The following is a 26,349-nucleotide window of genomic DNA, read 5'->3' as shown; positions in this document are numbered from 1 at the left end:
TAAGATTAGATAGGCAAGAGGTGGGCAAAATCAGAAGAGGCAAGGAAAAACCTAGTAGGACTAGAGATTTTAGAGTGCCCTCAAACCTGCCCTGCTCCTATGAGCAGAAAACTCACGCTATACTGGATGCTAATTCTAGAGGTTCTATGCTCCTGCTACCCAAAGATGTCATTCCATTTCCTCTTGTTTATCTATTTGGTTGCGCCTGTCCTTCCCCCACTCCTGCCTCAGCTTCCCTGGAGGCCACTTCTGGAGCCACTGTGGCCACTCAGTCAGTTGTCAGCAGGCTGACCAAGTAAACACATTAAATATAACAGTGGCCCTGACTATTCTGACTCAGCTGTCCATTGCTAAATAGAAAAAATTTTAATCACATATAAAAGTAAATATAGGGTTTGAAAATATAGGATGAAAAGTCAACTCATGCCTCAAAGATGCTTCAAATAGCAACTTTCATGCAAAAAGAATTGAGTCATCTCAAGGACTTGTTTCCCCAAAATAGCTATTAAGAAGTTGGCATACATTTGAGAAATAAAATTAAGACCCTTTCAATTATGTACTTATATAAAATTATTCATACAGTTCAGTCCTAGGTTGGGAAAATCTTGCACTTTGTGAAACCCCTCTAGTAATTCTCACCCTTGGTGTTGGAACCAACAGATGAGTTTTGATGAGCTGTGCAGTATGAGGTGGGTCATTGGTTACTCGTTAAGTTAAAGCTAGTGAATTATTTTCTTCATTGCAAATTAGGGGAAACCCAAGATTACTTCGGTAATAAATTTACTCTCACATGCTTTAGCAAAAATAAATAAAAATAGAAAACATGGTGCCCTGGCTTGGTGGCTCAGTTGATTGGAGCGTCATCCCATACACCAAAAGGCTGTGAGTTCGGTTCCAGGTCAGGGCACACACCTAGGTTGCAGGTTCAATCCCCAGGTGGGGCGCATATGGGAAGCAATAGATCAATGTTTCTCTCTCACCACCCCCCTTCCTCTCTCTCTAAAATCAATGAAAACATATCCTCGGGCCCTGGCCAATGTGGCTTATTTGGTTGAGCGTCATCCCATGCACCAAGAGGTCACAGGTTCAGTTCCTGGTCAGGGCACATGCCTGGGTTTTGAGCTCGATCCCCAGTAGGGGGCATGCAGGAGGCAGCCAATTGATGTTTCTCTCATTGATGATTTTAATCTCTCTCTCTCTCCCTTTCTCTCTCTGAAATAAACAAACATATTTCGACTAAAATAAAATTAAAATAAAAACATATCCTCAGGTAAGGATTAAAAAAAAAAAGGAACAAAGCATGGTAGCATTAAGGTGAAAAAATTGAGACAGGAATTTCTAACTGAATAGCTTGTAGTTTTTGAGATGGCTGAGAACTGCCACCAATGAGATCATCTTAAAAAACACTCTTAATGACCTGAAAAAGCCCCCATCCCAAAGTCAATTGTAGGTATTCAATATTACAGATTTAACTGAATTTAAAGTTATGTTAAAATCCATTTTATTAAGGTAAGAGAAGAATCCCTTTTAAGTTATCACTCTCAAGCTATATATCAAGATAAAGCTATTACATTACTTATAGTGTTTAATTTTACTAACACACTAGTACATATACATTTTCTAAATTTCTGGGTTTTTAGTTATTTAGTTATATGTCCTGATTTTTAGTTACTGACCATAAGTGTGTTCCAGTAAAGGAAATAATTTTTTATTAGATACATTAAAATATTCCCAATCTTATCCCCACACATGAACTGTTCTCACTATCTTCATGATCCATCCTGTCCATATAAATTCATATTCTCATACACAGCATAGCACTGCTAACATTTTATAATCTGTAATTTTCTTTTATAATATTACACCATGAAATATTTTTCTATATTTCCACATAGTTGTTGGGTCTTTTTAATGGCTGCAAAATATTCTATCACATTAACCTAAGTTTAAATGGTTTGATTTTATTCCTCATAAATGTGTTCTTCATTCTGTGATCAGTAGTCACAATCAAAGGTGACAGCATTATTCTTTGTTGCTGGTTACTTGCATTTCAAATACACTCACAGGTAGAGCCAAAACTCCACAGTTAATTAGTGAGGGCACGTTATCAGCTCTCCATTAATGTCTTCATTTTTCTATTTCTAACGTGAGGATTAAGTAAGCTGCTATGCCGGGTTGCTAAAGGCAGCCCTTCTGTTTCTCTTCGTTCAAACAGTCCAGGAGAGCAGCATTTCAGCACAGCATCTCTAAGCTGTCAGTGTGCCCTCTAAAACTACAGCAGCGCCTCCCCTAATGTCAACTCGGCCATCGGGACGCAATGAAATCTCCAGTTCTCCTCCTCGGCAGGAGCACTGAAAAGCTGGAGAAAACAAAAAGAATCACAAATTAAGATCGTTTCACCCTTTTTAATGAACAGAGTATAGTAAGACACCTCTCATTACAAACTCTCGAATCCTCCCAGGGCAGTTTAAACAAATTCCTTCATCTGTCCATGGTGCTACCCAGCCCAACCGGTTCTCCTGAGGACTGATGGGCCACAGATGCAATTTGATCCACAAAACATATAGCTCCATGTCTTTCCTTCCTGAACTACTTCCTTTCTCACCTCCTGTAATGCCCCAGACTCACCCCACCCAGAGCTTCCTCCCCAGCTCTGTCTAGGAGTAAGGACATGTGAAAAGATAGACCCAGGAACTAGATATCTAAGAAGATCAAGAGGGGTGGTCTTGTCCCTCCTGAGAAGGCCCGTTTTTCCAGGTCTGAATAAGACCAAGGGAGTTCATTCATTCATTGTGGTTATCAAGCAACCACACATGTCAGGCACACAAGAAGCACAGCCTCAGCCTTCCTGGAGCTCAGTGCTGAGGGAAGTAACTGCTCTCACCTAAGAAAAAACAGGCACCTGCTATCCCCAAATCAGGCTCACAGAGGCCTACCCCTCCCACTAAGTAAGACCTCTACCCTTTAGGGTCACACTCCTACTTTGATTATTAGGGCTGTGTAGCCACCATTGTCTCAGATCTATTTTCTTTGCCCTTGAGCAATATATTAGTCACCAGGGGACTTGGCTCAAAAGCAATTTGTTTGATTCAATCCTGTGACTAGTAAGAGCAATAAGGAACCTTACTGATCGTCCAGTCTCAACTTGTACATCATAAGTAACTTCTCTGGGCCAAAGTTACACAGCTATTTAATTTTATTCAACAAACATCTATTGGGAAGTGTGTCTTTGTGTTGGGAGGGACAAATGTGCAAGGTGATTGGGATAGAGGATGTTTTGAGTAGAGGGTTCAGGGTGAAGGAGTTTAAAAACCTTTCATTTTCACATGGACGATACATTTTATTGTATCTTCAAGTGTATAGTACACATGAGAAGGAATACTAGCTTAAGGTTAGGCAGGTGTGTGTTTTGGTTTTTGGTGTGTGTTTTTTTAATTTATCTTTACTGTTGAAAGTATTACAGATGTCCCCTCTTTTCCCCCCCATTGATGATTAGGCAGGTTTTTTAGTTGAAAAAGAGCTGTCTTACCACGCATATCTTTCTTCCCCAGTTGCTGGGACCAGTAGCTGCTGAGAACAGTATGTGCAGACCCTTAAAAGAAATGAAAAGTTATGATACAATCACAAAGGAAACAGGGGCAACTTTGTGGTAAATTTATAAGCAATTACAATCAACTATGCAGCCTTACTAAACAGTAGATGACTTAGTCATCATGTTGACATGGCCACAGCAGAGTGTGGAATTATGATTGCAGACAGGAAGGAAGGTGTAGAATTTCTGGATAAGCCCCTCCAAATGATGCATTTGCTATGTTTTACACTTGCTGAAGGCTGAATCAAACTGCAGGGTTTAATTCTTGTCCTTTCTACAGTTCACACCACCCATGGTAGGAAAATCAAGTCCTTCACATAAGTCTTTCTACATCTCACAGGAGACTATCTGCTTCCTCCTGGGATGCACATGCAAGGAAAGGTGGGAACTCTTGACAAATGCCAGCATTTCCACCAAGCACACATTCCCAGACTTGGTGGCAAAAGAACTTTCAGTGAGGTATTTTTTCACATAATTGTGTCCTAGGTTTAGATCAGAGAATAGATAGTAAAATGAAGAAACAAACTATAAAGTAATAACTGCCGAAAGTCTTTGGGGCGGGGGGAAGGTTGGTTTGGAAAAGGCCCTTCCTCCAGGAAAACTTACTAGATGTTATAGGAGGTCTGCATAGTCTGACCAGCCATCCCAGATTGCCTGAGACTGTCCTGGTTTTAGCACGGAAGGTCCTGAAGCTGAAAAATCCCTCAGTTTCAAGCAAACTGAGATGGTTGGTCATCACTGTCCAAAGACCTTCGCACTCTAGAAAATCATTGTTCCAGGGGGAAAGCTTGCCCTCTGTGCCAATTAAAATCTTTGTAAAGCAGCTGTGCGTGTGCACATCCGCTCAGAACTTCTTTTCCATGGGGGAAGGGTTGAGTTGGACTGTTTGGCTGTCATTTGGGCATTTTCCTGAGTCTTTAGAAGTGCTTGCTTATTTAGCTTTGCATTTCACATGTTTTGTTCCTCAGAGACTAAGTCATCCCAGCCCCTGCCATCTGACCAGAATAGGAGCCTGAAGTCTCTGCCCAGCGTCCTTCTGTCCTGGCTGCCATCCCATGCACCAGCCTCCTCCATCAAGCATTGCCCCCCGTAAGCTGCTCAGCCCACCCTTCTCAGAGATGATGAAAGTAGAGACTTCACAGTTTTGCCCGTCATAGGTCTCATACTTCTGCTTCTGGCTGGTAGATTTTGAATATGCCTATTCCCAAACTCATCCCACCCACTTTGGAGGCAGGTCTGGAAAAGGTGGAGGGAAGGAAAAGAAACACAATTCCTGTCCCTATTTCCCACCTGCAGCCCAGGAGTCTATCCTTCAAAACAAATCTTATCTAGATGTCAGTGATCATGCAGGATGGTCACTGAAAAGGACAAAAGACATCAGCCCCTGAAGTGTACAAATGGCAGATTGGGGAGCCAGTTTCATGGTTATTATTATATAGTTATTGGGCACTTGTGGATCAGGCACTGTGATAAGTACTTAACTTGCCTTGGGTTTATATAACCCTACAGGATCTTATCTATATTTTACAGAGGTAGGAATGGAAACTTTTAAAGTTAAGCCATTTGCCCAAGGTCAACAGCTAGGAAGCTAGGAGGCAAACCCAGGCTGTTTGACACTAAGGTTTAACCTTGCTACGCTGCTTTCTAAATTCTGTTTTTCACATGAGACGGCAGTGAAGGGATGGGGGAGGGGAGATAGGGAAACAAAGGCAGCTCAGAACCCAAGCAATCTGAAAGGTCACAGGAAGGGCACTTAAACAACTATTTATTATCCTCCCTCCACTGTTTAACCCTCCCCAGGACCGATGTCAAAAAGTACCTGTTACAGGGTCTTCTGCCACACCGACCCATGGTGCAAAATATCTGGAGTAAAAGTCAAACGCTTGGGTCCCACCGGGCTCTCCTTTAAGGGTGAGAATGAGTCCTCTCACCTTCCCTGTGTTCTCTACTTGCGGCAGATTCTGTGTGTTCACTTTCAGGTTTTCCAGAAATGACCTTGTTTGTAAATGGGATGGATCAGGACAAACCCATTCCACAGACCCCCCACTACACAAACTAAGGCAGGCCAGGGAGTGGCTCACCCAAACACATCAGCAGGAGGGGAGAGAGGAGCAAGTGGGGTAACTTCCTACTGGTAAAAAAACTCTCTGCACAAATCATGGTTTGACTGGACATAGCACAGCCAGACCAAGCCAGAGCCATAAATGTGGGTGTCAGCCCTCTCCAAAGTGCCAACAAAGCCAAAAGTCTTGCTCACCTGTTGTAAGTGTCGCTGAGCCGAACGAGGAGTTTTCGGGTATCTGGAGAATAGCAGATGTCCTGGACCAGTGTGTCACCTATGGCAGTCTGTGAAGACAGACCAAAGACTTTTCAGGAATGTCCCTGGGTGGAGTCCTCGATCCCCTGTGTGGGAAACCACCTCTCCTGAGCATCTGCAGACACAGACACACACACACACTCTCACTCACTCACTCACTCACTCACACACCCACGTCTGAGGAACTCTGGAGTCAGTGCTCTGAATCATTACTGTCTACTGTCTTTTGAGATAGGGGGCGGACTTGTGCCTACCTCTTAGAGTTGTTATGGGGGTTAAATGAAGTAATATATGTGGGGTTCCTGCAGCAGTAACTAGAACATTCTACATGACAAGGACTTGGGTCTGGCAGTTTGGACTTGAGGACTAGAGGACTCATCTTAATGCTGCTCCGCTTGGCAAGCACACTCTTCACTCAGCTTGTACGCTACAGATCAGTAACAGCAACACTTTCTAAAGATACCTTGTTCACCCTTACATAAGACTGCACATAATCTCGTTCATTTCCAATAACGTTGTTTTGCTTGCTTGTTTGTTTGTTGACTTGGAGTGCTGATGGAGCTTATGAGGGGACAAAAGCCACTCTAAGCACTACCCCTGGCTGCCAGCAGAGCAGATGACAATGGTGATGACATAGCAGTTGTCTGGCCGTCGTTAGGTGGCTTCAGGTTTTGTAACTCTCTTTAGGGACTGAGCTGCTCCAGGTCCCAAGGCCAGACTCCCTCCACCTTGAGTGGTGCCTGGGCTGTCTGCCTCTGTGACCATAGCTAACCAATGTCCCTCTCTCTAGAACTAGGAATCCCAGTAGCCAGATCCCATCTGCTCTCCGGGACCTTTTGGTCTCTCTGAAAAGGTGACTAAAACAGACATATAAACATTATGCAATGTATAAGCAATGCTGAATTTCTTCTGCATGGATTCTGATGTGATTTGAAAGTTTAATTCTCAGCTGAGGATCTTATTGCCAGTTTCTAGGAACACAAAATGACAACACTCTTGATAAATAACCCTTTGTCATTCCCATTTTACAGATGCTGACCCTGAAGCTTAGAAAGATCAGGTTAAGTTCTTTCTACCATGAACAAGGTAGAAAGAACTCTGAATATTTTCCATTTTCCTACCAACGTGCTTAAAGCAGTTCTCCCCACCCTGCCATGGAGGCTAATGTTGGCAGTGGAGTCAGGGAAAACAACTGGTCAACCTCCTCACCAAACAGATTCAATATTAACATTCAAATCCCAAATGCACTGTTCACTATTGATCCAAGCTTAAATTAGAACACTGATACTGGAAGCAGGCCTGTTTTTTGGGATCAGCTTGTACCGAATCTTTGTGTTCAAACAGTAACAAGTGTTCAAATTCCATGAGCTCAGGTTTGATTCTTTTCACTAACCTTTATCAAGTCCTTTACTTCCTGGAAGTCCTAGAGAAAAAGACAAAACCATTGTAAAATAGGCACACTGTCAGTTGTACACAGTTTATCAATTAGAAAGAGCTGACCTGGGGGTGGGCTGGATAAAGAGGCAAGTCCAGGATGATACCATCCTCCGCTTTCCTGGCCTTGAGTTCCCCACTCAGTGTGACAAAGGTTAGAGTGCTATTCACATTTTCTGGCCAAAAAAAAAAAGTTTTATTTTGTCAGTCATAAAACTGTTGTAAAAGGATCAAGAAATGGGAAAATAAACTTTGTTATATGTTTGTGTGTCTGTTTCAGTTACTGTTGTGATGTCTTAGATTCTCTGGCAGTGCTGTCCTTTCCTGTGAGGGGACCCCAGGTCTGGTTTGCCGGGGTCCACTGTGGGGAAAACCCTCACTGGATCTAACTTGAGAACCAGGAACATGACCGATTAGACTTGGCATGATATTGCAAGGTTTCAAATCCTAGCTCCTTCCTGCTTCCTAGCTGTACCCTTTAGCAAATTAGGAGACCTCCTTAAACCTCAATTTCCTCATTAATAAAATGGGGTAATAATTAAATCTATACCAATTTATTTTACCAATAAAATAGGGTAATAAGCCTACCTCATAGGGATGCTATATTTTCTAATGCGATTTTAAAATATCAACCTACAATAACTATAGAATTATAAGCTCTACTAGTCTAAAATATGCCAAGGGGGTGACAAATAGAACGTACAAGTTATGAACAATAATCTGATACAAACAAATCAGATTTATTTTAAGTGAACCAAGCTAAATATACAATTTTGATTTAAAGATTGGACTACAAATGCTGATAGACTCACCCTCCTTCCATGTTACTAATACAACCTGAGCCCCTTATCTGACTTCAATGTGTGTAGTATCATTTTTGGTGAAAACAAAGATTTGTGACATAATTCTTCCCCCCCCCCAATATTTCTGTAAAACCTAACCATATCTCGAAGGTGAGGAAGTTCAGCATTGCTTATTAACTTCTACTGAGTATAAAATTTACATTCTGAAACCCAGTTTAATTTTCTCATTATAACTGGTGTAAGGAATTATTACTTACAAAGCACTTTTTCATACCTTATCTCATCTAACCTTAAATCCACTCTAGGGGATCTGAGGGCTGTCACTACAAACCTCAGCCTCATACCAACCAATGTGGGGTTTTCAACTCCAACTTCAGCAAAACCTGTTTTTCAAGACTGAGATCTTAGGCAATATTTCATTGATGTTTGCTTGCCTTCATTCTAGTCCCCTGTACACTGAAACCAAAATTATCCTTTTAAAATGCATACATTTTATGCATTTTAAATGGATTACATTATAGAGATGCCTCGGCCTGACTCTCAGTGTCATCTGCCAATCACCCCCTCCCTCAGGAAGCTCCAACCCTCCGGTTATGCAGACTGCCTCAGGGGCTTTGCATTTGCTGCTGCCTCTTCGGGATGCTCTTCCTCTCACTCTAGCTCTTTGCACTGGGGGCTTCCCATTCTTCAACATAAAGGTCATTCCTTCTCCAGTAGATGCTGTTGTCCTGAATCTTGCCCCTCCCCTCTCAAGGCCAGCATTAGGAGAGGCAAGGAAGTATGGAGGCACAGAATTTAAGGAGGCACCCTGAGACCTTGATGTCTCACCCTTCACCCAGCCCTGACCCAGCTGGTGACTGGCAGCTCTCAGCTGAATCCTGCTGGGGGGCTTGCCCCTGGCTGAAGAGAGCTACTTTACCCAGACTCCCACTGCTTTTCTAGGCATTGGAGACTGGCCAGTGGAGGGTATTAGGGCCTGAACCTTTGCTCCTATTTGGAACTACACTGCTTGAAGGGCCTTCGTAGCATTAGACCTTCCTGTGGATTTGCCTAGGCCTTTTTTGTTTCTACCACTTTGCAATTCAACTTCTCCCTCTGTTTAATCCTTTCTTTACTCCCCTACCATACTGATCCTGAGAATACTGCTCCTGGTTCTTTGGCATGCAAGTGTGCCCCAGAATCTTCATCCTGGTGGGACCTGCCTGATAACACCTTCCCTCACTACCCCCCACCTAGAGCAATTCCCCGAAGGACCTCATTTTCTAACTCCCACTGCTTATAGTTCTCCTGCCATGGCATCCTGTTTATTTCCTTGTTTAACTTTCTGTTTGTGTCTACACTGCTCATGGTTGCATCCCGCTCCAATTTAGGGCACTGCCAAGCATCTTTCTTCTGCCTCATTCCCACAAAGCCCTGATCTTTATCTGTTGTACTAAATGCAGCTTAGATGGAAACTGGCAGGATTCAGGTGCTGCATCCTGTCCTCACATGGTAAATGATTGTAGTTGGGCGCATGCATCTTTAAAATTCAGAGTGAAGAAACTCTTGTTATGAAATGCATTTCATTGTGGGTGGGGACATATTGGGAGAAAAGTGCCTTTTGAGTCCCTGATACCACGTGTGACACTTATTCTGCCTTGTGAGCTCCCCTCCACAGAGGCCAGGGACCCCACATTCCAGGGAACAACACCCATGGCTCCCCAGCATGCCTGGCACATACTCAGAAAGGCCAGAGTTACTGAAGGTTGCTGTTTTTGATTCTGGACAATGTACTGCATGAGATAAGCTCTGCCATGTCTTATACTGGTCACTTGGTCACTGAAAAGAGGATGAAAATTTTTTAAAATATTTGCCATTTGCTAAGTGACAGGTTCATGTTTTCAAAAATCACATTACTTATTTTGTGAAACAGCACAGCTGCTGAAGCCAGGGTAGCGTGGCCACAGAGGGGGACCTCACTCGCCGGTGTAAACCACCTTAATCCAAAGCAGGAACCTGAAAGACAAGACAAGCCAGAGACAGACATGATCCTTCCCGTACAAGTGAGTCACAGACTCATTTTCTTACCCTTTTCTAAGTTTTTCATCAGCGTGAATTAATTGCTGAAACGTTGTGAAAGGAGCAGGGAACTCAGTATGTATCTCAGGGCTCCGCGATGCTAGATCTGGGGCTGGAACATTCAAATTAACCAACCCCACTCCCCCAGACTAACTGAAAACCAAATCAGAATCTCCTCGTTTCTCCTACCTACATGCAAATCGCAAGTGGGCATTTCTCTTAAATATCATTCCCCCCACTGGGAAAGCAGCTTCTCATAGGATTCAAGGATGTTTTAAAAAACGCTTACTTTGTGTGAAGTCGTCAGTTGGGTGCAGTTTTCGGATAAAAGCGGTTTCTGAGAGGTTCATTTCCCTTGCAATTTTCTGATGCATGTCTTCATCCAATTTCTAAATTAGAAACAAAAGGTTATTGAGACTCCGGAAACACAAATCAGAATTCCTTGGAACAGCAACTGCCATTAGTTAATAGCACAGTTTATTAATATTAAAACTCACATGCTTAAAAGAAAATAATTGCCAAGGAATTCAGGCACTTTTATAAAGATCGTTTTTTCAGAAATCCATGTTTGAGCATCTTATGAAGGGCTGTAGATGTACAAAGCTAGAACAGACTCTGAAAAACTTACCAAAAATGAAAACTTCAGTCTGCCTTTCTTGTTGGATAAAGATGTCTGGCACTCACTCTAGGCAGGCTGGACCACTCTGTCCCCCATCCCCCCCATTTATGCATGGTTCATTCTTTTCATGGGTCAGGTCTCAGGCCAAAGTTCACTTCCTACAGGATGCCTTCCAGATTGCTCTCTTCTCCCCAGTGCTTAGGCCACCTGAAACTCCCTAGTGTGTTCTTTACTGTCTTGTCCCTCCTCCCACTTCTGACTTAGAGCTTTAAGAGGGCATGAAATGTGCTATTTTGCTTTGTCCTGGCTTAGAACAGTGCTTTGTATTCATCCCAGGATGATAGGGGCTCAATAAATATTTGCTGAAAGAATAAGTACATTATTCACTTAATCTTCATTTTTAAAACCCTCAATATAGATATTTTATCCACTTACAGATGAAGAAATTAAACACAAGGGTTGTATAATATCCTAAGGTCATGATATGCCTAATAAATGGTAGAGTGATTAAGAATGTGAGCTTTGCAAATGGTGACAACCAGTGAATCTAGAGGAAAGGTACTATATGGATATTCATTGTACCATTCTTGAAACATTTTGGAGGTTTTAATTTTTCAAAATAAAATATTAAAAGTAATGTGGGCTCTGGAAACATACAGGATTGGGTTTGTATCTGGATCAGCCTCCTCTCCTAGCAATGCAAGAGAGGGTTAAGTCATTTACTCTCATGGAGCATCAGTTTCCACACCTTTAAAATGGGAATAATAGTACTAAAGTCAGAATTATTGTAAAAACACATGCATATATATATTTGCATACACGGACACATTCCTCTTAACTCAATAAAAAATAAGTCAGAAATATGATGGGGTTTTTTGAAACTAAAAATAAACTTTTTAATTAACATAATGCTTACTAGCTAGATTTTGAATTCTAAAGACAAATGAATTTTTAGTTTGGCCAAACTTACCATTCTTGAGCTCCTGAAACCCAGAAATAAGAATTATAACCTGCCCAGCTGGGCGTGGCTCAGCGGTTGAGTGTCGAACTAGGATCCAGGCAATCAGGGTTCGATTCCTGGTCAGGGCACATGTCCCGGTTGTGGGCTGCAGCCGATCAATGACTCTCTCATCATTGATGTTTCTATCTCTCTCTCTCCCTCTCCCTTCCTCTCTCTGAAATCAATAAAGATCTTTTTTTAAAATTTTTTTTAAAAGAATTACAGCCTTATACTAGTAAATTCATAATTCACTTATCTTATGCAAGTTAAGCACACTTTTTTTAGTTGTTTCAAATTCTTGTGAAGCATTTTCCCTATACTCATATAAGGCATAAAATAGTGGTTAGTGTGAAAAATCAGTCATGATTTTTAAACTACCAGCTGGTATAAAAGTCCTAGCAAGAGATTTATTTAAACGAACACTATATTCAAAATCTATAGAAGCTCTGTAGTCCTACAGAAAGAGAACTCACTTAAGAAAGTGATAACTTATGTTTTGAAGACCCAAACATAACAAATTGATTTCTTAATTTTTCTTTCCAAAGATTAAATGCAGTAGTGCATACAAAGTGCTCATTCACAGTGCCCAAAATATAATAAGTACTTGATAAATATCAGCTTTTTATTTTGAATGGCTCAAAGCCTGTGCTTTAGCCTACCACACTACACTGCCTCCCCATAACAAAGACAAACTATTATTACCCCTTTAACACACTGCAGACAGGAAAACCAGTGTCTATCAGATCAAATGGACTCCTGCAACATTTCTGAGGGAAAGCAGCAATCAATTACTGAGCTCTGTGCTGGGCCAGCAGCATCAGCACCACAATGGAGGGAATGTGTTAGAAATACAGTCTCAGACCCCATCACAGGCTTTCCGAATCAGAATCTCCATTTTAACCAGATCCCCAGGTGATCCATGTGCACATTAAAATTTGAGAAGACCTGGTGTATAAGATACGACCCTGTGTTCTGTGGGGAGTCAAGACAGACACAGAAAGCAACAGTGAGCAACACCAGTGAGTACATATGTATTTGAGATACATAGCCTTGTGTACAGTAGGTAATTGAGATACATAGATTTTGACAATAAATATGCTAAGCCTTTAAAGATGAGGCCTTGAACTGGACTTTTTATTTTGTTATTTTTTTAATATATCTTTTATTGATTTCAGAGAGAGGAAAGGAGAGGGAGAGAGAGAGAGAGAGAAACATCAATGATGAGAGAGTAATTGATCGGCTGCAGCCTGCAACCCGGGCATGTGCCCTGATCAGGAATCGAACCCTGATTGCCTGGATCCTAGGTCGATGCTTAACCGCTGAGCCACGCCCGGCCGGGCTGAACTGGACTTTTTAAAAGGGCAAATTTTGGTGAGTTGGATAGGAAAATGTATTGGGGGTGCTTCTTGGGCAAGATACTTGATCTCACGTCTGTTCGCCTTCTGTTAAATCTTTGACACTCTAGGATTCTGTGAGGGGAGGTAAGGAGAATTAGGATGTCACACCTGTGAGCACCTGTGGGCCTGGGGAGTGAGAAGTCCCACCTGAGTAGAGGAAGGGGGGTGGTTGTTGGGGCCTCCCAGCCAACAAGGCAACACTGTTAAGGACTGAACTCAGGTGTGCTCTCTGTCTCAGGAGTGAGGCCAGCACCTTCCCCTTTCCCCCCAGGCACTTTACATTTACCCTTCTCCCTTCTAAGCTCCAAGAGCCCTTCTTCTGCCTCTGTAACTTGTTTCCTGAGCCTACGCAGCCCAACTAGCTCACTTCTACTGCCTATGTAATTTTCTAAATAAACTTTCTCTTATAATTTGAAAAAAAGAAATTGAACTCAAGCATTGCCATGGCCTATAGAATGTTCTCTGTGCATACAACACCTGAGAGAAAATGGAAGCCATTTAATTCCCTAATGCAGAATCTGCAATCACAGGGCTCAGTGGTGAATGGAGGGGTGACAAAGAAAAGCCTGTGCTGTTCTTCCTGGGTTTGCCTCCTTGGCTGCAGAAACCTGCAGAGCCTGCCAGTCCTTCCTCTCTCTGATCTGGCCAAACTCTCCCTATCCTTGTTCTTCCTTTCTTTATCCATTGCTTCTAGGACAGGAGTCTCTGGAAGCATTAAAGCCAAGCTCACATCTATTGGTAGTAAATTTCCTTGCAAATGGGCTGTTTTGCACATCAGCTAGAACACCTGCTTTACTGACCATCAGCTCTTGAATCCTTTCTACCTTGGTGTATCACCCCAAATGCAATTTGAATTTCTGTAACTAATTTCTGTCCCAGGACACTTAAAAATGCACCTGCTATTTGCCTGAGGGAAAGAGATAAGGTAGAAAGTTTGATAGTAGCAGCCCTCAATATGCACCATATGCAGCTGATTTTCTACACCGGAACCAAAGGTGAAGACAATGGTGAATCTTGAGGAGGCTAATATTGGTTCAGCTTTGAGAGGTTTAGAAACAAAAGAAAGAGGCTGCATTCACTTAAAATACTGAATTTTGGCTTAAATAATTTTTCCATTTTCACTTCAAGCTTATTTTCAAATGCAGCACATAATAATTACAAACCAACAGTTTTTAATTCTCTTGCTTTAATACTCATTTCCCTTTGGCAATGTCACATGAGACAAATTTCCAACAGAAATAACAGAGCCATGATTTTTTTGTTTTTAAGTTCCAATGTACTGGCTTAGGGCACTGAGGTTCCCTCACCATAAGGCCCACAAAAAATTTACGTATCAGCAAATCAGAGTAACGTTTTAAAATACTCCCATCTTGTGGAAGTTCAGAAATATGACAGCCTAAACATAATAGTCTTGCTTTCCGTCTTTATGTGTCCCTCTACTGCAGATTCCAGCAAAGGAAAAGCAATTGGATATAGAAAGTTCTAAATCATCCAGGAAAAAATGAGATATTCCTTACAAGGCACTTGGATTTCTCATTGTGAAGTTATGTCTGCACAATGCAGTACTCAAACTGTAGATTATCTTTAGTTGTTCCTAGTGGTTCTAATAGGTGCCTAGTCTCTCCAGCTCCATCATAGAACCCAAAGCTCATACTCACTTACCATACCCCACCCACCACCCCACCAATGAGAATGTAAGAAACTAATAATTGTTGGTTAACTAGAGGATACCTAGTCTTTGGAGATTTTGCCACCATTTAATTGATTATATTTTTACTTTCACTCAACCGATACTTATTTAGTGCCTCCCATGTGCTGGGCCAGGTGTGCTGGAACAAGTCAGAATTGATCTAAGATCATATAGAATGTGCAGTCTAATGAGGAAGACAGGCATTGAGTGAATTACAAGAGTAATGCTTGTTACCATCTAGGAAGTAGGGAATGCAGTGAGAACACATAAAAGAGGAGAACATGTAGTTTAATAGCAAGTAAAATGGTTAAAAGCACAGGCTCCACAGTCAAGCAGACCTGAGGTGGGATCCTCAAGTCATCCACTTAGAGTGTGACCTCTGGCAAAGTACTTACCCTTTCTCTGCCTCTGTTTCCCCATCTGTAAAATGGGACTAATAATACTAAGACCTACTCATAGAGTGGTTGTGAGGGTGAAATGAGATAACATGAAAAGCAATTAGCACTGAATTGGGCTGAATTTGTCTGAAGTCACTGCTTCCAAAGCTGAGGGCTGTTGTAGAAGTCAGTGAGGATACCTGGGAAGCGGAAATTCTTACATTAACATCTCCTCCTCTGCATTGCTCTTTCCCCAAACACCGGGCAAAGGAAACCCCTTCACTGACCTAGAAGAATCTTCTCTGCACTCTGCAATCCCTTTTCTGCCGCATAAAAATGAGATATGAGGTTGAAATACCCTAGGAACCCCAGGAGTCTCTGACTGAGTGTGATCACACCCCAAGCCTCTCTTCAAGGAAGGCCATCGAGTTTGGAGATGGCCAGTGCACCATAAGCCTCCCAACATGACTTAAAGCCTGGCTTGAACATAGTATTGCTATACACCCGTTTTTTTCCTTAAATACGTAACCCACTAAGCTGTAAAGGGGTTTGGGGTAGTCTCTAAATTTAATAAGGAAAACTGGAACAGCAAAATAGTTCAGGAACTAAAACTAAGTATTCCTCTTTTAAAAGTGTGAAACCAATTCTCCTTGCTGTCAATGGAAATGATGATTGGTGTTGAAAACAATAATTATTTTAAACAGCCAGTAAATGTCATTTGAATTGAAATAGAGATATAGATATATAGATATATATACACACACATATATATATACTTCATTCAGACACACACACACATACATTTTCCAAAGCTTTTTTTATGAATAATTTTAACAGAAAAACTCATATAAACCATTTTAGAAAAGGTATCCTCTGAAGCAACAAATCTCAACCTGGGGCAATTTTTGATTGCCATGACTGAGGGAGTAGGGGGAACTACTGTCATCCAGTGGGTAGAGGTGAAGGATACTGGTAAACATTTTACAATGCACATGACAGCCCTCAAATAACACAGAACTACCCAGTCCAAAATGCCAGCAGTGCTGCAGTTAAACCTTGTGCTAAACAAGCATGCACGCGCGCGCACACAGACACACACACACACACACACAAACAACAACAAAACAAAAAACTGAAGGCTTAATTAGAATATGAAGAAGAATAAATATGGGTTCCCTAGCCCTGCTGATATGTTATTTTCAATAAATATTAAAGCTGGTTTACAGAAAAATACACAAAATATCGTCCCTCAGCACTATCTCAGTCCTCTGATCTATTCCAGTAGTTGGTCATGAGTTCCAGTAGTTTTTTACTCAGCTATCATCCTAATGTATCTATTTCATTTTTAAAATATTGTTTGGAGCCTGGCCAGAGTAGCTCAGTTGGTTGGAGCTTCTCATCTAGTACACCAAAAGGTTGCCAGTTAGATTCCTGGTGAAGACACATACCTGGGTTGCAGGGGGTTTTTTTGTGTGTGTTTTGTTGTGTGTGGGTTTTTTTATATAACATAAAGCTGATTTATTTCAGGCTTTGGTGTTTTATTTATATATTTTTAAATTTTTTTTTTTTTTTAAATATTACAGATGTCCCTTTTTCTCCCCAAAGACCCGTTCTACCCCGTCTCTTCCCACTCCCCAGTCCCTCTCCCCACCATTGTCCGTGTCCTTGGGTTGTGCATATATACATATAAATTCTTTGGTTACTCTCTCCCCCTGGGTTGCAGGTTTGATCCCTAGGTGGGGAGCCTACAGAAGGCAGCCAGTCGATATTTCTCTCACATCGATGTTTCTCTCTCTTCTCTTGCTCTCTCTCTCTCCCCCCTTCCTTTTTCTAAGAATGTCCTTGGGTGAGGATTAATGTATATATAGGCTCTTGGAACTGTTTCCCAAAATTTTTTACTTTCCTTGCAGCAGTCTTTTACCAAGTTTCAAAAAGCAATTACCGAGTCTTTAGTTTGTCCACCAAGTTTTTCTGTGGTTAGTCTCATCTTGGTCAAATTTTAAATAATTTTAAACAAAACAGAAAGGATATTCCTTCAAAGCCCTGCACTTAAAATCTGGAGTATTTCCTCCTTCATAAAACCCAACATTGTTCTCTGAGTCCCCTTTGTACCTGGCCCCTTCAGGTCTCTTAGCCTCTGCGGTGACCTCTGAATAATGATCAGGATTACACATCTGTGTCCCTCATTAGACTTTGAGCACCTCAAGGGCAGACAAACTTACTAATCTTTGTATCTCCCATCTGTAGCCCAGAACGTCACTCATGGTGGATGTTGATAAATATTTGTAGAATATGTTAATGACAGGCTAAACACCTGAATTGTGGTCAGCATTGTAAGGTTTAGCACTTATTTGTCTCTGCTATTTTCTTGAGTTCACTTGTGTTCTCTCTAGGTGTTTCAGGTATCCACTGTCTCCAGCCATAGTAAGGGTAGAAAACACAGTTTATACCTCCTTTATAATTTTTATTGATTATGAATTGGGGAAATTGCTAAATTAGCCTCCAGGAGATCAGGATTCTCATGTCCACAGAATAGAAAACTAGCAAACTAGTCTTTAGATATCTATTCATTTGTCCCTGACAGGCCATCAAATTAGCCTGGTCTCACAGGTCCAAGGCCCAGAAGTGAATTGGGGCACTCTTTAGAGAGTGTCCCCAGGCATGGACTGCCTCAGCATTTTCTTTCTTCCATTTATGCCGAAGCATTTTGCTTTGAATTATGTTAAGTTCTTTGCTTAAAAATTTACTTCCTAGTTTTTCCAAATATATAAATAACATGTAAAATATATTTTAATGGAAAGGTAGATAGAGAGATAGAGGTAGGTAGGTAGGTAGAGAGAGAGATCCTTAAGTCTACTGTTTAGTGAGTACACTGGAAATAAAAAGAGTAAATTAAGGAATAATGTTGATCCTTGTCATCTGGTGAAAACTTAGTATATAAATCACTTGAAACTATTTTCAAAACTCTACAGGGATATTACACATGGAAACATGGGCAAATATGCTGAGGCTCTTGACAGCAGCTTTAGTCAGTTTCACAATTCCTCAGGTGAACTTGTATTTGCCAGATTGTTTCTAAAGAAAGTTTACTATTTAGAGGCTGGTTGTTAATTATTCTCTTGCTAATCCTGGCAAACTCTTGTGTTATCTGATAAAGCCTGTTAACTTTATTACTTTCTTTCTGCATTGTGTGGCTGGAAAATGCCAGCACGAGGTTGCATAATAAACGTGTTGTTAAAGTGAGCTGAGGACTCTTGAACTCTTGCTGGCCATTTGCTGCTCCCCTTGAGAGAGAAAAGCAGCATACCAAGGACTCAGTTAACAGTATTCACCATCTCGGGACAACCTCCGCTGCTCTCCATCTTGACTGCACACTAGACTCACACAGGGAGACTGACAAACAGTGCTGCCTGGGTTGCGCCCCCAGAGATTCTGTTTTCACTGGCTTGGGATGCAGCCTGAGGATAGAAGTTTTAAAGCTCCTTGGGTGACTCTAATGTGCAGGCCAGGTTGAGATTCACTGCACACGAATGCCCCCACACACTTTGCCCACCTTAGTAAGACTTATTTAAGATCATGAATTGCTTACTGTGTTTCTGAAGTAATTCTCACATACACATATTCTGGCACTAACTGCTCTGAGTGGAAGGGTACCTTGGCTTGTTTCCTAATACCCAGGGACCAACACAAAGCACTTAAGGTCAGGGAGTATTTAATTATTCTGTTAGTAATACTTATTTTAATTAAAAAGCCATTTTTAACGTGAAACTTTCAGTGAACTAAGTGCTCCCTGTACTAGAGCTTAATTCCTTCTGTCTACTTAATTCCTTGCAAAACATCTCATTTTCTTCATCCTGAAAAGAATTTCTAACTGTGTAGACCCTATTTAAGATTAAAAATATCCAGTTTGGATCTTTCATACTAAATGTAGTATCAGCCATGTCCAGTCACATAAACTCATCTCATTCTGTTCTCCTTCACATTTGGTGCTAAGTGAAAACCTGGTGGCTAAAAGGGAGCTCTAGTCCTCTACGCGAATCTTCATTTCTCTAGAATTAAGCATGTAGGTGTAAGCACTCTCACCAAAGTCAACTCACAGACATGAACATTGCTGGTATCATTTGACAAAAAACACAAAGAGGTAAACAGTTAGGTCTGATTTTTTTAAAAGAAATATTTGGTTCTACAGGAATCTAGAATTCCAAGCACTGCATTTCCAAACCAATACTTACATTTTCTAGGAGACAAACAGCAGCAGGATTCCCACGAAATGCTTTTGCTGTGAATGCATCTGCTATGAAAATAGGGAGCTTCATTTTCCTTGCAAGCTGTTTCTGCAAGCTCTCAAAATTGCTGGTAACCTGCTTTACTTGTTATCGGGGGGGGGGGGGGGGGGGGGCGGGGATCAGAAAGTTAATGTTTTACTTGGTGTACAGATGCAACTAACAGTTCCCAGATACAAAGTCAAGCAATTATTCGAACACACCTACATTTAAAGATATGTGTTCCCCTAATTTTTTAAGCCTCTAAATTGAATTTGTTTTAAAATACCAGATGGACAGAGTATTTTCTTTTCAAATTTTATATTAATGTTTCATGCTGTACATATAGTTAATTAATAACATCGTAATGTTCTTAGAGTAGCCAAAGTAGCTAGGCTATGTTTTTGATGAAGTAAATGAAACATCCAAGGGGCACATACGTGCTTATAGTCACCCAATGAATATTATTACCCTTTTAAAAGAATGTATTTTTTCTAATTGTAAAAAATATGCTCATTATAAAAAACTTAGCAAATTAAAAAGTGACCCATAACCATGCAATAACAGTTTTTTTTTGGACTTAACATAGTCAAAGATGTAGATGGAGACCTTTTTGAGCTCATGATATAAAGTTTTTCATTTTAAGAATTAATACTTTCGCCCGGCCAGCCATGGCTCAGTGGTTGAGTGTTGACCTAGGATCCAGGCGATCAGGGTTCGATTCCCGGTCAGGGCACATGCCCGGGTTGCGGGCTCGATCCCCAGTCGGGGGGCAGCTGATCAGTGACTCATCATTGATGTTTCTATCTCTCTCTCCCTCTCCTTCCCTCTCTCTGAAATCAATAAAGATATATATATAAATATAAAATTATGTTGAGTTAATTAAAAAATTGTTAATGAAGTCCCCAAGAAATAAGTAGAAAGATAATTTGTAATTTCAAAGTTGAGCATATTACACTTCTTGGCTGACCGGGAATCGAACCCTGATCTCCTGGATCCTAGGTCGATGCTCAACCGCTGAGCCACGCCTGGCAGGGCTAAGGTGCATTTCTTGTCTTCAAGAAGATAAACAACCTGGAAGCCTGCTAGCTGCCCACAGCAGGCCCCGGCCCTCTTGGTAGCTCTGAGACCTACAGGTACTTCTCTTTCTCTCTTTCTTTTTTTTTTCTTTTTCTTTTTCTTTTTTTTTTGAGAATTTTCCATAAGAGTTTATTTGAGTCAAACTGACAACATATGCCAAGGAGCAAGATCTCAGATTCTCCCCTTTCTTTCATAATAAAAGTGTTTTGCTTAATTTTCTTGCCAAATGCCTGCTTTTCTTTTTTATTGAGTTATAATTGACATATAACATTATATTTGTTTCAGGTGCACAACATAATGATTTGATATCTGTCTATATTACAAAATGACCACCACAGTAAGTCTAATGAACATCTATCACCATACATAATTACAAAAAATTTATTTTCCTTGTGATGAGAACTTTTAAGATTTACTCTCTGAGCAACTTTCAAATATGCCATATAGTATTATTAACTATAGTCACCATGCTGTATATTACATCCCCATAATTTATTTTATAACTGGAAGTTTGTACCTTTTGACCCTCTTCAATAATTTTATTTTTTTATTTTTATTCTTTAAATATATTTTTATTGATTTTAGCTAGAGGAAAGGAGAAAGAGAGAGAGAGAGAGATAGAAACATCAATGATGAGAGAGTCATTGATCGGCTGCCTAGCCCACAACCTGCATATGCCCTGACCGGGAATCGAACCCCGATCGCCTGGATCCTAGGTTGATGCTCAACCGCTGAGCCACGCCCAGCTGGGCAATAATTTTAATAAGTTTGTATCATTTGACCCCAAGCAATAACATCATTACTATCTTAGACATAGTTTTTAATCAGAATTTTTACCCTCTTAACAGAATAGCATGAGTATTTTCCAAGGGAAATACTCTAAATACACTAAATGCTTCAGAAACATCATTTAGATTGACTTACAATAGTCTCGATATGCTATAAATTATTTAAACATTTCCCCTCTGGTAAATGTTTAAGTTATTTCTAATTTTTCACTTATAAAGATAATGTAATGATCAGACTTGTTGAATGTAACTCTTGGTCTGCAATTCTTTTCTTTTTTTATACTTTTAAAATTTATCTTTATTGCTGGGTAGAGCAATCTTGGTTGTAGTTCCATGTTTTTCATCACTTTGAATATTTCTTGCCACTCCCTTCTGGCCTGCAAAGTTTCTGTTGAGAAATCAGCTGACAGTCATATGGCTACTCCCTTGTAGGTAACTAATTGCTTTTCTCTTGCTGCTTTTAAGATTCTTTCTTTGTCTTTAACCTTTGGCATTTTAATTATGATGTGTCTTGCTGTGGGGGCCTCTTTGGGTTCCTCTTCTTTGGGACCCTCTGTACTTTCTGGACTTGAAAGTCGATTTCTTTCCCCAGGTAGGGGAAGTTTTCTGTAATTATTTTTTCAAATAGGTTTTCAATTTCTTGGTCTCTTTCTTCCCCTTCTGGCACCCCAATAATACGAATGTTGGGCCTCCTGAAGTTGTCCCAGAGACTCCTTATACTATCTTCATATTTCTGGATTCTTTTTTTCTTTTTGCTCTTCTGGTTGGGTGTTTTTTGTTTCTTCATGTTCCAAATTGCTGATTTGATTCTCAGCATCCTCTACTCTACTGTTGATTCCCTGTAAATTATTCTTCATTTCAGTTCCTGTAGCCTTCATTTCAAATTGGCACTTTATTATGTTATCGATTTTCTCAGTTATTTCCCTAATAGTCTGCTTAAACATCCTTATAAACAAAATTTGAACTCTGTATCTGTTAGCTTGCTTGGATCTATTTCATTTAGTTCCTCTTCTAGAGATTTCTTCTGTTCTTTCCTTTGTGACATGTTTCTTTGCCTCCGCATTTTGGCTGCTTCCAGGTGTTTGTTTCTATGTATTAGGTAGAGCTGCTGTGTCTCCTGGAATATGTAGAGTGGCTTTGTGTCGTAGGTGTCCTATAGGGGAGTGGCTCAGCCTCCCCAGTCACCTTATCTGCGCCTTCTAGGTGCTCCCCTGTGTGGGCTGTGTGCACTGTCCTGTTGTAGTTGAGCCTTGGTTGCTGTTGGCATCACTGGGAGGAACTGACCCCCAGGCCAATCAGCTGTGAGGACCAGCTGCAACTACAGCCAAAGAGCTGCTGTGCTGGAGATACCCCTATGGAGCAGGATTTACTTCAGTGGAGCTTTGGTGTTCACCAAGTGCGCCCCTTAAGTGTGTCATTCATGGCTGTGGTAGGGTTGTAATCCAGCATGGTTGAGTCTGACCACCAGGTGCACTGTCTCTGGGCCTCCCAGGAGGTGCAAAGTCAGCCTGTGCCAGTGCCTTGCCCAGGGCCACCCAGCATGAGCTACACAGCAAACTGTAGTTGGCTGCTACTTGTGCTGGGCTTTGCATTGTCCAGGAGAGGCCAAGCTATGAGCCAATGCAGCTGCAGCTAGTGCCAGGCCTGGGGCCTCTTATCAAGCTGTATGGGGCCCACTGCTGCTTGTTAGAGAGATTTTATGAAAGTCCTAAACATAAGGCTCGAGGCCACTTGCACAGAAAAGCCCCTGGAAATGGCCTGAATGAGCTGCAGGTGGGCAGGGGCGGGGCCTCCAGGAATCACAGGGCGGGGCCAACGGTGCGAGTCAGGTGCTGGCGATTCAAACATGGCGCCTGCCTGCGGGCTGTGTGCGGGGTGGACTCACCAAAGGAGCCATGGCCTCCGCCAGCCCTTCTGCCTGGGAGGAAGCTGCCCCTCCACCCCTCGCCCGGATTTCAGGCAGGTTAGTTCCTCCCCAAGTGTCCCAGGTCCTTTCAAGCTGCTGCCCAGCGCTGGGGTCAGAGGGAGCGCGTCCAAGGGAGTCCGTGCTCAGGCCCTTTAAGAGGAGCTGCTGGGGCTCCCGCAGCCTCCGTGACCCTCAAAGGACAGTCCCGCTGGTTTCACAGCTCGGAGTTGTGGGGGCGTCTCTTCCCAGTCTGGAGCCCTGGGCTGGGGGCCTGCTGTGGGGCTGGGACCCTCTCCCTCCTCCGGGAAAACGCCACCACCGCCTCTGCCGAGATTCCCTTCAGGGTTTCACCCGCGGTACTGGATGTGGACACACGGCCGCGTCTCTGCGATCCAGCCCCGATCCGCCCACATCTGCGCTCCTCTTACCAGTCTCAGTGCTTCTTCAGATCCCTGGTTGTGTGGCTTCTGTTCAGCCAGATTTCAGGAGGGTCTGAGTGACGGTGGTTCTGTATTTTAGTTGTAATTTTGATGTGGTTGCGGGAGGCGGCGGGTGCAGCTGTTACCTACGCTGCCATCTTCTCAACTTATTCTTTAAAACCGGGCTTGATCTGCACTTCTGATTCGTAAATTATAATAGATTCCTAAGAGTGAAATCCTTGGGTCAAAGGGGGTAGACATCTTAACGTACACACACAATTAAACTTATCTTCATAAAGAGTGAACCATTTTAGACAGTATATGAGTGTTCCACTGTTGCTAATCTGATAAAAAATACTTTTGAGTTTTCACCTGCGTTTCTTAGGTTACTCTAACTACACTGTTAAGAGCACAAAGTCAGAACCTCTTCTCGTTTTTCACTAATGCTATAATCTTGGTTCCTAGAATAGTACCAGGCACACAACAAATATTTGTTGAATTAATTAGGTTAGTAAATAATATGCTATGCATACATCAAAACTGGACTTTCATACATTGACTGACACATCTTAGGGTTTCTCAACATGGTATCATCTGCCAGCCAACACTTTCATTTCAGTAGCATCACCATTACTGACAGTACACTGCAGTTTGTTTATGTAATTATTTGGAAATTTTATTGTAGATTGTTTTTATTTTAGAAATGAATAGGCAACAGGAACAAATTAGAGTTCTGATAATGAAGCACAGTTTTCATAAATTTAATAGAATTGACACTATTACAAAAATCTTAGGTGTGCCAAGAGGAGAAAGTTTTCCCCCTTCATTGAACTTCAACCTCATTGGACCCAGCCACCAGCTACCTACATGTTCAACTGGATGAGAAAATATACATTGAAAAGACTAATTTTTCTTTTTTTAAATTTTTTATTCATTGATATTTAGAGAGAGGAGGAAGGGGGAGAGAGAGAGACAGAGAAACATCATTTTGTTGTTCCACTTATTTATGCATTTGTTGATTGTTATTTGGGCCCTTACCAGGGATCAAACCCACTTCCGTGGTGTATCAGGCCGATCGTCTAACCAGCTAAGCTACCCAATCAGGGCCTTATTTTTCTATAATGATCATAAATTTCGTGTGCAAGTTTTAAAAATAATGTTTATTTATCCCGGCCAGCATGGCTCTACAGTCAAGCATCAACCTGTGATCCAGATGATCTCGGTTCAGTTCCCAGTCAGGCACATGCCCAGGTTGCAGGCTCCATCCTCGGAATGGGGTGTGCAGAAGGCAGCCAATCAATGACTCTCTCATCATTGATGTTCTCTCTCTCTCCCTCTCCCTCCCTCTCTCTGAAATTAATAAAATAATAATAATGTTTATTTAAATAGTCTTCTGGAATTTTCTTAATCTAATTCAGTACAGAAGAATAAAATTTTACAGCTAAGTAGTTTATCAGGCTTCTAGCAATATGGGGTAGGGCAGAAGTAGATTTACAGTTGTGAATATATGAAACAGTTTATTCTTGTATTATTTATTAATTATTGTACTATTTTCCATACAACCAACTGTAAACCTACTTTTGCCCCACCCTGTACTGCACAGCTTCTCAAATGAAAACATTTCTTTAAAGGGAAAAAATTCTCAAAGGCTCTAACAGCCTATGTCATTTGCCTATTTGCTACCTACCTCTGCTATGCTCCCCTCGACCCCCCTCAACACACACACACACACACACACACACACACACAGTTCTCTTTTCCTAAAAGAACTCTGATTTTGTTTGGGAAAGCAATGTGCCCAGCCCCACCAATGAAACAAAAATTGTCTAAGCCAATCAGGACAATCTCATTCTCCTTTGTCAGATGCTCACTCTTCCAGATTCTCTTGCAGCTAGAGATGGCCATATGACCCAATTAGGGCAAGATTGCTAGAGGTATTCTGGAGAAAATCTTGCTTTCTGATAAAAGGGGAAGACCTGAGAGGAGAATGGACTGCCACTGCCCCTCCTCTTTTTTCATACTTGAACATGTTGGTGATGCCTGGAAATGCAACAATCATTTTTTGACCATGAGGGGACAAACATGAAGATGAAAAGCTAACTAAGAAAGAAAGAGTATGGGTTCTGAACAATATAGTTAAACTGCTAAATAAATATTAGACGCTCCTACCTACTTCCAAATTTCTTAAGTTAATAACAGATGTCCTTAATGTAAAAACTATTGTTAGTCCGTGTGGTAGCTAAAATACTGGTTCCCCAAAGATGTCCACATCCTAATTCCAAGAACCTTTGAATAGGTTATGTTACATGGCAAGGGGGAATTAAGGTTGCAGGTAGGATTAAGGTTGCTAATCACCTTACCTTAAAATAAGATTATTCTGGATTATCTAGGTGGATCCATTGTCACAGGGATCTTCAAAAGTGGAAGAGGGAGCCTGACCAGTGTAGCTCAGTGGTTGATCGTCAACCCAGGAACCAAGAGGTCACAGTTCGATTCCTGGTCAGGGCATATGCCCAGGTTTTGACTCAATCCCCAACAGGGGGCGTGCAGGAGGAGGCCGATCAATAATGTTTCTCTCTCATCAATGTTTCTATATCTCTACCTTTC

At 41.5% G+C, this 26,349-nt stretch overlaps 2 protein-coding genes across 4 annotated transcripts in view; one reads left to right on the top strand and one right to left on the bottom strand.

Annotated features, from left to right (window-relative positions):
- HNRNPH3 (heterogeneous nuclear ribonucleoprotein H3) overlaps positions 1-26,349 on the top strand; it is a 79,531-nt gene that overhangs the window by 29,428 nt on the left and 23,754 nt on the right. The window lies entirely within an intron of this gene.
- Positions 1,509-26,349, bottom strand: PBLD (phenazine biosynthesis like protein domain containing). Of its 3 annotated transcripts, none has more exons than XM_016198397.2 (10): positions 26,103-26,349; positions 19,520-19,656; positions 10,494-10,593; positions 10,043-10,141; positions 7,410-7,519; positions 7,303-7,332; positions 5,850-5,938; positions 5,412-5,587; positions 3,530-3,592; positions 1,509-2,359 (listed from the first exon to the last, which is right to left on the bottom strand). In XM_016198397.2, exons 2-10 carry the CDS (start codon positions 19,601-19,603, stop codon positions 2,247-2,249), a joined length of 864 nt encoding a protein of 287 aa, XP_016053883.1. In that variant the 5' UTR covers positions 19,604-19,656; positions 26,103-26,349; the 3' UTR covers positions 1,509-2,246. The 3 variants fall into 3 exon arrangements, with proteins under 3 accessions (XP_016053883.1, XP_016053882.1, XP_087680520.1); XM_016198396.2 differs by having other exon boundaries at positions 19,520-19,651; XM_087824394.1 differs by lacking the exons at positions 19,520-19,656; positions 26,103-26,349 and adding an exon at positions 11,794-11,919.

Source organism: Miniopterus natalensis, chromosome 14 (assembly GCF_054644295.1).
Source record: "Miniopterus natalensis isolate mMinNat1 chromosome 14, mMinNat1.hap1, whole genome shotgun sequence".
Taxonomy (NCBI): Eukaryota; Metazoa; Chordata; class Mammalia; order Chiroptera; family Miniopteridae; genus Miniopterus; species Miniopterus natalensis.
Note: the sequence above shows the minus strand (reverse complement) of the source record. Positions and strands in the feature narration are given on the sequence as shown.